Genomic DNA, 12584 nt, shown 5'->3' on the forward strand with positions numbered 1-12584 from the left:
AAATTCGATAATCTAATGAGGATTCTGTCCGTCAACTTATTCCAGCATTTTCTCACAATGAACTTCTCATCCTTACCCTTTCAGTTCAAATCTTTGTTTTGAACTGAGAAAACAACTAAATTATCATTCAGCGCTGAATCAATAAGTGCATTTGCAGGCACACGGTAACACAACAGCTCATTCAGGTTCAGGGATGGAATTAGGCTAACAGAGTAATGACAAAATGTCCTAATTATGAGTATATCTTAGTACTGCATTGTATTAGTGTCCCTTGTAACCAGCCTAAAAGCTTTTTGGTGCAAACTGAAAAGCACAAAACTAAGCAAACAAAATAGAATCTGCCTGATTACTTAATTTCTTAAAATTTTCTTGGTTTGGAAATATTAAAAATAAATTTCTTTCCCGTTTTCCTCTGACTCCAGGAATCAGTGTTTAACAATGATTGATTTGATACATCACCGGATGCAGCTTGAGATAAATTGTTCATCATAGCGTGGCTAAAACAGTCGTTTGGGTGAGACATCCTTCATTACTTCAGCCTTCATAAAATCAACATATGTTCACCCCGAGCAAGGAAAAAAAAGAAAAAAGGAAAGACTTTTTAAACTTTCCAGAGAGTGAAGGACAGTAGCGGAGGTAGCAAGAGTTCAGGGTTTAGCCTTTTAAAAGTGGATGATTGAATTTCTTGGCAGGGGATTCATTAAAATGATAATTCTTATTTATGAAGCCCTTTAAAAAATTAAAATACTTTCCGTGTACTGCTTCCTATTAATTAACTTTTTTTTCCTCTCATTTTCTTTCTTTCTCTTCTCTACTTTTTTCTTTACTTCCCACTGAACTTGACACACTAATAGGTTATGAATAATTCTGTTTCAGTTTAGATGGCAATTAGCCACAATGCCAGAGGCCATTCTTCTTCCTCTCTGGTGGAGTGGTGATTTAAGACCCAGCTGAGTTAGGGTGCTCCAACCATCCCACGACCACATCATTCACTTCCTCCCACCCAGCACTGGAACAAGAAACAGTTGACTACGTAAATCCCCTCTCATTGATAAAGTCTTTCACCGACGCCAGCGAGCAGGACCGCTCCAAAGGAGACGCTGGTCATCAAAAAGAACAGAACAAGGGGCTAAAAGGCTTCGTTAAAAAGGAACAAATGTCTAAGTTAAGAGAGAGTGGGAAAAAAAAGGGAACACAAAGCCCAAAGCCAGTTCTCAGGGGCACAAAATGTGATAATGGAGTAATATTGTCACATGGTGTCTCTCTCTAGTGTTCCACTGAAAAAATTCCACCATTGCTAATTAGCCACAGGACCACATGGAGAACAGCATGTCTTTGCTGCTGGAATTGATACATCAGAGGCAGGCGAAGCAGCTGTCGTTAGGGGGACTTAAATACAATAATTACAGCACAGACTGAGCAATGGGCTACAGGCTCAAAGCCTCATCCAATGATTGAATGAAATATCATGGTAACTAAATAATGGCAATAGTCATTTTAACACAGAGGCAATAAGGTGTGAAGTAAACGGAAGGAAGCAAATACTCATCAGTGTTAAATCAACATGACTGATAGACAGATATGCATAGATAAATAGACAGACACAAGAACAAAGTAGGCTTTTGTTCTCATTTGTTTGTTTTTTTTCTTTTAATCCCGGACTGAAGCATCACCTACCTCCCAACGCTCCTCGACACACGCAGTTACAGCAGAAACACATCATTCTTATCAACATGAATTTTCTGCTGGATCGATTCCATGAAGCCCCCCCTTCTCTCACCCAAAACACCCTCAGGATTTGGAATCAAGTCTATTTCTGTTCGGTTCATAGTTGAAGGAAGCAATAACCTTCTAATGGCAGACATTCCAGATCAGGATCACCACTGAAATTTAATCAATCGCTCCGTAGCCCAGGGACCTATCCGTCTGCAAAATTTCAAGGAAAATGTGTTCATTAATTCTTGATGTCACATGAGAGACAGTCACGACAGTGGAAAGTAGCTGCTGTGGTGACGGGGGTGGGGGGTGGAACAAATAAATAAATAAAGGAATCCCGCATCACCCTGAAAAATCACCTCCGTGTGAAATATCTTTGGTATTCATTGGGCGAGCGTGATTAATTCACTGGCTGTCTGTAGTGCCATTGTTTTCCACTCTGAGCCAACATCCATCCGATTGGTGAGCCATTTTTCAAACGTTTTCAGACAAAACCTGGACTTGCAGCACACTGAGCTAATAAGTGTTCTCAAAATTACAACGGGCCGGTTTGACACAGCTGATCACAGCACATTAGAACAATCTAATTAATTAAACATTTTATTTTTTTATCCCAGTACAAGTCTGCCACAGTCTTTCCTACAAATAGGAAAGATGGAGAAATGAAACATAGATGATGTGAGTGTGGGGGTCATTTTTGACATTGAGGTTTACTGCAGTAACAAGTAAAAAAAAATGAAATAAAACTCTCTTATGATCAAAAGTATTAAAGGAACTGAAGATCTGGCCTATCCACATTTCTTAAGCAAGGCAATAAAGCAACACCTGCTCTCTATAAACATGAGTATTAGCGAAATAAAGTGGCCAAGCAATTAAGCTTTTCTAATTTTACATGCTTTTTTTTTTTTTTCTAGGAAAATTCCTTTTTTCGTGCTGAATAACCAGCACATCCAACCAAGAACGTTGGTTTTCAAACATCCCCCCTCTGGCATCTCACATAAAACTTGAAACCTTTCACTTTTTTTGTGGAGTGATCAAGACATTCCTCTCCTGCCTGCAGGCCTGCACCACATCCAGTTTTTCAATCTTTGTCACACTGTCCAACTTTGAACTGTCTCTCTCCATGCACCCAGTATCCCACCCAAGCATCCTGCTTTAACCAAAAAAATTAAATAAAATAAAACCTGAAAGCAAGATGCCACTTGAAAGATATTTCCTTGGCTTTAAAGTACAGATGAAGTACAGTGATGGTACTCACACATAACCGTGAGAAAAACATTCCCTGAAGCCAGGACAACCTTCTCCCTCGTTGCCCGGTCGTAGATGCCCACATGGCATTCATAAGGCCCGTTGTCGGAGATCCGTACCTCTGGGAGCCTAAAAAACAAAAAAAACAGGTACTTTGTGAGTTGATACCAATCTTACCATTCTTGCAATATCAATGGAAAGCATGAGATTAGATTGTGCATAGTTGTGCAGATAAATATTATTGTTCACAGATATGAAGTCGAAACTGCTATACGACAGCACAAAGCGCTGTGAAAAGAAGCCAAATTAAAGCTTGCTGCAGTGGAAATGATGTATTCTTCCTAACAGGACACTGGTAAATGATGTGTCCCATCCATGATGATGAGATGTAGAATTTCACAATGTCTCACAAAGTGAGATTTCGCTCTGTTCACAGCAAAAGTTAAATATTTTGCATATTTGTGTTTTAAGAGCTGCAAGGTGGCTAAGTGGTTAGCACCGTTGTCTCGCAGCAAGAAGGTCACCAGTTCGTGTCCCGGTGAGGACACCTGGGATCTTCCTGTGTGGAGTTTGCATGTTCTCCCCGTGCAAAATTGTCCGTAAGTGTGAATGCGAGTGTGCTTGGTTGTCTGTCTCTAAGTGTAGCCCTGTGATAGACTGGTGACCTGTCCAGGGTGTCCCCTGCCTTCACCCTGAGTCAGCTGGGATAGGCTCCAGCCCCCGCGACCCTAGTGAGGAAACAGCGGTGCATTGTGTTTCGAAGGCACTGGTGGCCCTTGTTATCTGCTTGCTATGTTTTTTTTGAAAAGTTGTAATTAGGCATTCAATGCATAAATTTGCTAAAAGTATAAAGGCGCGTATGAAAGTGCTGCTCTGGTCAGTTTATGAACATTTATAAGCTCCTATACACTATTAGTCCAAGGTATAGTAATATGTGTTCAAGTGAAATCAATGTAAAGTTCATTATTATCAATGATTTATCAAGTATACACTAATTATTGTTAGCAAATCAGTAAACACTGGTATAAATAAATAAATAAATAAATACATACATACATACATACATACATACATACATACATACATACATACATACATACATACATACATACATACATAATTATTATTATTACTACATTTTGGTGCTAATAATCATATATATATATATATATATGATCAAACTGTACTAATGTTGTACATGTCAGACTTTCTAAGATCCACTCAGTGACCAAGCAGTCATCTGTATCATTATTACTAATCCCTTGTTACCACCTACTCCTCATTAGCAGTTCATTTAACAACCCCAGCTTTTACTCATTTATTTGAAATAATTAGAGTGATACAGTGAAAAGTTGTTTATGCAACAACAGCTCTAATGGGACTTTTTGAGAAAATAACATTCTTTAAAGATGTACTCACGTTTACTACAACATTTACAGCCCCAACCATGACGAGGAGAACACAAAAACTAAAAGCATTTCATTTATTGTTCTCTAACAGAGACAAAATAAATATGGATATCAGATGACAGAGTAACTGAATCATGAATTCATCAGAATTTTAATTATGAATATAAAGTCTGACTCATTCAAGGATCACCACAATCTGCATTTATATTACTACAGTCAGCATGCTTATGTTGAAAATCACTAAAGGATGATTGAATTGGTCCTTTTATGGGATTTTTCCTTTGTGAATCTATTTATGGTTCTATAGAAAACCTTCACTGAAAGTCTTCAGTTATAGTTCAAAAAAGAAACATCCACAAGGAGAGTGTTTTTATGCAAATCAAAAGGCCAAATGCAAAGCATCCGATAATTTTTTTTCTTTTTTAATGTCTTCAGGTTAATTTGGGTTCATCTGACTCTTTTCACAGATATGTGTCTAAATGCACCGTTTTCAAGTTTGCACAAAAATGTATCATTCTAGAGAAGAAGGCCGCTTTTTTTTCTCTTTCTTTATTTCATATTTTGCTCAATGTGCAGAAGAGACACAACCGCCGACAATTATTCAGTCAGTGATAGCGGATGACCATTTTTTGAAAGAGATAGGAAACACGATCTGTATTCTGTACCCGGCTAATATGTCAACAGTGATAATCAAAGTGACACACCGCTAGTCACATTTAGCTCCTGTGATTTATTCCCACAAAACAGGAACAATTGTCCTTGCCGCCCGGGTGTTTCAGATGGGGACCTCTGTTGGAACAGCAGTAGGGTGCTCGCAGCAGCAGTCGGGCTTTAATGAGTTCAGCTGTGTGTGCGTGTGTGTGTGTGCGTGTGTGTGTGTGTGTGTGTGTGTGTAGGAGAAGCACTCACTCTTGTGGAGAGCAGTCAAATCTACGCACCAAACATAGATTTATATGTATTCTTACTGCTCCACATGTATCTTTGAACTACCCTTGAGCAAGGCACTTTAATCTCAACTGAAAGGGATAACACCAAGTGAATTTCAATTTTTTTTCTTCTTCTTTTAGTATTCCAAACTCACACATGTACTCTTCCAGTCCTAATACACTGTTGTTTGGTTGGTCAAATCTTTGAAAATTCAATATTTAATCATCAAAGAGCACCCAGCAGGTAGACTAAGCGATAGAAACGCATATCGAATGTCAGGCTTTAGATTTCGCCCCAGTGACGGAACAAAAACCTGTCTTGTATATCTTTATGTGCTCCGTGTTGTCTTTATTCTCAGCAGTCTTTTCAAATTCTAAAATATTTATTAAAAAGTAATGAAACACGGCTAAGAGTTTAAACGCTGTCTGCTTCCCTGACTCACAGCGGCAGACGAGATTATCAATAAAAATGATCGAGTTTGACTCGGCCTTCGGTGCGTAACCCGAAGCCAGAAAGTAAAGTTTAGGCTCTCAACTTCAAGTGAGAAAGTCGCGTTTTTGCTGAATGCACCAATCGCAAACGAATGTGTGAAAAAACCGAGAGTGAGCACCTCAAGATATAAAGCAGGGATTTCTCTGCCAGACCTTCCTTGAGGGATAAGCATAAAACAAGCAAGTCGTCTTTTTTCTTTTCTTTTTTTCCCACAACAGAGTAAAAATGATGAGAATAGCACAGTGAATCTCTCTCTGTGGTGGTGGGGGGTAATTGGCTTTGTCTTGGTAAATGCTGATGTAGCCCATTGCTTTGTTTTTACAAACAAAGCCGTACTTCTGTTATCCATAATCCTGACTGCTGCATTCATGGATTCAAACCAAGACACAGAAAAAAGAGAAAAAAAAGAACCCACCAAGTGCAAAGAAAAGGAAGCCAGAGATAAGATAATTCAAGGTGTGGAAGTATTGCTGGAAGAAAAAAAAGGGTGAAGAGGCCACATAGAAAAAGCCCAAACCACAGCATTTCTGAGTGGCTTGCCTGCTACTGGAGGCTCCTCCGGCTTGACAAGAAAGACATGTCCATCGGAATTCGGAGTAGAGAAAGAGGAAAGGTTGTACTCCTTACATTGAGACTTTTGTTAAATATTAAGACTGGTGGAATTAATTTTTCAGCACCCCCTCTAATCTTTGATGTCATGTATTTCAGAGGTGCTACTTCACTGAGAATCTGTTCGCAGAAATTGAACATGTGACTGTGAGAGTATTAAAACTCGTACCGGTGTCTCTCGTTCGCTATTAATGAATCAGGTAATGTTTCAAATCTTTATAGGAATGGAATCTTGATTTAAATGGAAGAATTGTAAATCACATACCATATATTATAGATTTCCATCGTCATTATTTCTCTGAGGTAATATGAGAGTAAATAGCAGTTTAAAGAGCACTTAAGCTTGTTTAACAAACAGCTCTGAATGTCTTCCTTCTGTAAGTGAAGTATAGTTGTAAAAAATGTGCATGAATTCAAGAAATCTATATTTGCACAGAGTACATTTCTCATTTTACCATAAAATAGCCTTTCTATTTTCAACTTACCCTTCTTTCTGGTCCTTTCTTCCTCTTAGCTCTCCATTAATTAATAACTCAACTTTTTTTTAAAAAAGCTACTATTTTTTTTTTTTTGTTTTGGTACTATTTCATTTTTGGTACCAATTAATTACTTTTCAGGTCATTCTGCCCTTTACTTTGTGGTGATTTTTCTGGATTTTATTAATCATTTGTAAAAAAAAATAAATAAATAAAAAAAGTAGATTAGCAATGACACAAACCAGAGCAGATGCTGGGATGAAAGAAAAAAACAAAGTCTTACCCACAGACTCGCAGACAAAATTTTATATCAGCACAACTTAAGTATTGCAAATAAGCAACCAAATGAATCCATAAATGAATAAAGAAAAACAATTTCCAGCAAACAGCGTTAAACACACTTCAAAACCACCCCGTGTAAACCAAAAAAAAAAAAAAAACAGCACATACACAGTGCAGATCGATAGCAATGGGCCCCCACGGAGGAGCAGCAAAAACAGCACACCGCAAAGAGAGATCGATTGTCCCCCAGGAGTTGCATCTGAAAGCTCTTTCCTGTTATGTAGGCCTTCCTCCAGAACTCCTCCTGCCTACAAATGCAAGCAAATGCAACTGCCTTGGATGGAGAGTGAAAAAGAGCACTCTTGACAGAGCGGCGTCTGATAGCTCATCCAGTCAATCTCTGCATCAAATTAACTAGCACATTGTCAGATACTTTTTCTGGCCTGAAGCATTATGGGTGAATGGGTCAGGACTGGCAATTGTAAGTCAGTATACACTCGATGAAAACCAGAGATAAATTGCCCATAGAGGACTAGATGCAAAGTGAGGTGTGTAATCACCCATGTTTCCTTAAGGAATAAGCATGAAACAAAATGATGAGGATAATGCTGTGATTCTGTGAGTGCCAAAGCAAGTGTGATTGGCTTTGTAGCTCGCTGGTTACATTATAGGAAGTGCTGATGTAGCTCATCTTTCTGTTCTTATCCACAAAGCTGTGCTTCTGTTGTTTGCTCACCTAAGTACTGCATTCATGGATTCCAATCCACACAAATACGGAGGAGAGTACAGTGATAAAAAGGTAAAAAGGATGGAGGCATTACTGGAAGAAGAGTAAAGGCCCAAAACGCAACCGCACAAAAAGAGACTTTCTGCTGATTACAGGCGCTCTAAAGCTCCAATTCAATGTGCGTTAAATAGGTTATGCATTACTCATTATTCGTCACCAGTTTAAGACTTTAAGATGTGACTTATCACAACCTACGAATATTTCTGACATTAAAAGCTCAAATACTCTTCTTTTATGCCTTGAAAATAACATTGGTGAGATGATTCTTAAATATCTTCAAAAAGTGATTTGGCGTCATTTCATTCTCACCGGGAACAATTTGCAACAATATTGTCATTCTCTGCTCATCTTCAAAAAAGATTAAAAAAATAAAATCTTCTCGTTTTTGCAAATGCTTCACAGAACAATGGATAATTGCTCAACAGACAGCCTAATTCTTCCATATCTGCTTTCTTAAAAGGGGCAACATGTGAGATTTTGCATCGAAATATAGGATCAATTAGGGATGCACGATATATCGGCGACTACATCGGTATCGGATGATATATCGGTATCGGTCCAAGGAACAAATTTAGCCGATGTGAAAAACCGATGATTGTCCAACATCAGCGCCTTCCTCTACATTTGATATTGCTGCTATTTCACAGATGTTTTTACTGAAATGGTCCTGGACTTGAACGCTAAATATGTTAAAATATGTTTCACTTTTGTTATGTAATAAAGAAGACTATGTGGTCTAATTTGGTATGGGCTTCGTTTGAATAGTTTTCACGTTCTCACAGTGCTTACTTATACTCATACTTCAGTGTGAAAAAAAATGAATATCGACATCGGTAATAACAGTTATCGGCGATATCAGAAATCTTCATATCGGATATCGGCCACAAATTTTAATAGCGTGCATCACCAGTATCAATATAACGGCAAAGAACTGTCGCCTTTGTGAAGATATCATGGATAAATGGGGTACTTAGAAGAGAACCTAGCATACATGTTAGAGCATATTAGTGCATGTGAGTCCCTCCTTTTGAAACGGTCAGTGCAGACATATGGCAGAACGAACACAAGTGAGTCAAAGGAGACTCATGTGAAATAAAGAAAATGTTACTGGAGTTGACAACGACTTGTTAAGGCCATACAGTGTGTTTAACAATGCTAGCATGGGCTCATGGTTTTAACAGTAAGTCGTGTTTCATTGCTATGCGTTAAACACATCTGCCTCACTATTGTCTTTATTTGTGCATGTTTTAGAAAGTCCTTGCGGAAAAATGCACAACCTTCACCAGTGCTTAACAAGGTGTGCAATGGCAAAATGGTATTGCTACTCTTCACATCCTAAATGCTATTTTACCTCCACGACATAAAGTTTGACATGATTTTACCTAAAATGTTGTATTCAGCCAGAGCGGTTAGTAACAAAAATGTGCTAAAATGATGTAGTATTAAAAGTATTCAAATCTATTTTTGTGGTTTATTGCTTTTTGTTTTTTCAGTTGCCCAAACTTTATTACAATCCAGTGATCACTGTTGGCACAAATGACTAAAACCACGGTAAGAGTAAGTATGCAAAGAGAGATACTGCTTGTTTAGACTACTTCAATTAGTAGCTGCAAATTGCAATGTCTGCTACAATACCACCAACACCTTTTATCCTTCATATAAAACTATATTACTACCAGCCCTGCTTCGGATTAAAATTGCTCTTTCACAAGGTTAAGTGCATGTTAAGAGGCTTGGGCATGTTTGGTCACTGAAACTACTTGGCTAGGTTCTGGAAAATATCATGATTTTCGTTCAAATGTACTGTTTGACAACATCTTGGAAGCTCCTGCTTCATTCTTTTGGGTTTCCAAGGTAATGAGTCTCACCCCATCTAATATATCATTGGTCGGCTAAGAAAGGATGACAGTTACAAAGCAACGCAATAAATGGCAGAGATATGCTGATTAAAATGTTTTTTTTTTTTTGTAATTTCAAAAACAAATGTAATCTGGAAGACAATATGTTTCCCTCAAAATGTAATTGCGGATGCACTTTAGCTGTATAGGAAGATCTTGTTTGGGAGACAGGGGCTCATTACAACAGGTTCTATTTTCAGTATATAAATCATCTTTGTATCATCAGTTTGATTACACTTATCTTGCAATACAGAGACAAGGTAATGTCTGTTCATTTGAGCAAACACACCAGTATCTGCCGCAAAATAAACTTTCAATTCATATCCTCAGTCTTTGCTCATTACTTTGCTGACTATAATCACAAAACAGTGGTAACACCTCCACCCACAGACGCAAATTCTCTCCTTTTTATGTAGGAAATCTCAGTAGACAGCACATCCGCCTTCTATGTAAGCTGAGAAAGGAGATTTTAATCTGCAGCTGTAATCAAAATAAAATTCTTTGAACTTCTGTTTATATACATTTAAACTGTTTTCCCAATTATAATTGGGTAGCAAAGTAATCACCGCACAGCACTGGTAATTCAACACCAACAGAGTTATATTCAGCACTTTGAAAGTATTCCCATTGCTCTACGGAATTAAAGCTACATTTTAAACTTTGACAGCAAGTCTTTCAATAGTTAAAAAAAAAAAATCACAACAGTCCACACAGCTCAGTGTTTACACAACGTTATTGCACAGTTTCAAGAGTTCACGGCATCAGCGTATCGTTTAGTTTAATTGTTGCCATGTCAACAGTGCAGTTGATGTCGGGTTTGACTCGATATTTAACTTTAGTGGAGTTGATTCTGTGTTTTAAAAATCACTGTAGGCACTCCATTTATAATCCCCAATTCCACTCCCACACACAATACAATACCATACAAAATAAATAAAGAAAAGTTTGGAGTTCAAGTGAAATTATATTGTGAACACGCACCACATATAAAAACAGTAACATGGAACTGGTTCTCTGTAATAAGTCACACAGCGCTGCGACGTGGCACAGAACTGCCCGTTGAAGTTAAGGCTTTTTTCAGCAAACACGACAAACAAGTTGGACCTCTGGGAGTAACACCAGCTCTCCTGTGAAATCAACACTACAGAGATGTTTGCAGAAAATGATATTTGACTATCTCTAAAAGTCTCCTTCAGTAAAACTTACCGTGTCTTGTAGATAAATTTGATTTAACAAGAGCTGGAATTATTCTAAACTCCAACACTGAAAATGTGTAGCCAGATTCAATTCAGTAGAAAAAATAAAATAAAATTTGACTGAACTGCAACATAGTCAGGAATGTTTACATCAAAAGTCAGCGGTTAGATTTGGGCAGCAAAAGTACATTAGTTAGAGCTCGAGGAAGATTGTGGCTTTGGAAGTGTTGTGTCTCAAGTCAAGGTGGAACTTTAAACTTGTCTAAGCTTAACCAAGTCTCGGGACATTTTCATGCTTTATTCATCAGAAGGGAATATTATATAGCAAAAGATAACTGAAATGCATTGTCAGTGAACATTCTAAGCCAGATATTTATGTATTTGCTGTTAAATTTGTTGCATATAAACACAATTCAGTTAGCTTCAACTATATACTGCTGAGGATTCATTGCTCTTTCATTTGTTGTTTAAAGTTGCAAAAAAAAAAAAAAAAAGGTTAAGGACAGTTAAAAGAAACCAATGTTTAGTGTGGGTAGCAGACGGCAGGAGAAACACAGTCTCCGCCATTTTACGCCCTCCCACACTCACCCAACACTTCACCATGGATTTAAAAAAAAAAAAAAAAGTCTCTATTATAGGTTAAACCTACGCATGCCCTTGATGTGCTGCATTCATCTTTTATGACAAATTTAAGGATCTTTAATAAGAAGAGAGAGAGAAAAAAAAAGCAGACTCCCGCTTTCAATTTGAGCTTGAATACTGGAGGTCCTTCAAACTTCCAGTGTCAGCGACATGCAAGATCTGTCGTTTGTTTTACAAGGACTAATCTATGTATTGGCACTTGAATACGGAGGGTGTTACAGCTGCTTCCATTCGTTAAAAGATTATGACTAATAGCTGTCAAAGCCAGACGAGACTGGGGGAATCTTGGATGAAGTCAATATCAGTGTCACTTCTGAAACTGTCTAATAACTGAAATCCAGCACAGGCAGGGGAAAAAAAAAAAGTGTTTGGTATATTTACAATATTACAGCACAATAATGATGGATTTCTGTTAGAAGAGGCATTCTACACAAGGAGGGCAGAAAAAAGCTAAGTTTACTGCAAAATTCTCCAAAGGAAACTGAGTATTGAGGCTTTAATTTTTACCCTACAACTGGATTTGTCTGACTGCTGAGGCTTTGCACAGTAGATTTACCATTCTCAGGTGGAAGATTAAAGTGAATACAATTCAGCTTTTTGCATTTCTGAGTAGTGTTGATCATCTGTGATGCATCATGCAAGTTGAACCATGAGCAGCAGAATTATTATTTTTTTTTTTCCTGACTGGAAGAATTGTGGGTTTGTGGTAGGAGTTCATATTTCTCCCTGGTTGACTAACGCAGGCTAAGCATTCTGACACAGCTGCAGGTGCAGGTAAAGCATCCAGATCGGTGTAGTGCAGTAAACTTTCACTCTCTCTCCTCTGTGTGTGCGTGTGTGTGTGTGTGTGTGTGTGTGTGTGTTCATGTGCGGGGGCGGGGTCACGTCTTCTGTTTTCGCGT

The 12584-nt window shown here is 38.1% G+C and overlaps 1 protein-coding gene across 2 annotated transcripts in view; it reads right to left on the bottom strand.

The window, feature by feature from the left end:
* The window catches only part of igsf21a (immunoglobin superfamily, member 21a), a 177538-nt gene that overhangs the window by 66487 nt on the left and 98467 nt on the right, over positions 1-12584 (bottom strand). For both annotated transcript variants that reach the window (XM_008306917.1, XM_008306918.1), the window contains exon 4: positions 2975-3093. In XM_008306917.1, coding sequence (XP_008305139.1) covers positions 2975-3093 — 119 coding nt within the window. The remainder of the gene's footprint in view (positions 1-2974; positions 3094-12584) is intronic.

Source organism: Stegastes partitus, unplaced genomic scaffold (assembly GCF_000690725.1).
Source record: "Stegastes partitus isolate 25-593 unplaced genomic scaffold, Stegastes_partitus-1.0.2 Scaffold49, whole genome shotgun sequence".
In the NCBI taxonomy this organism is placed as follows: Eukaryota; Metazoa; Chordata; class Actinopteri; family Pomacentridae; genus Stegastes; species Stegastes partitus.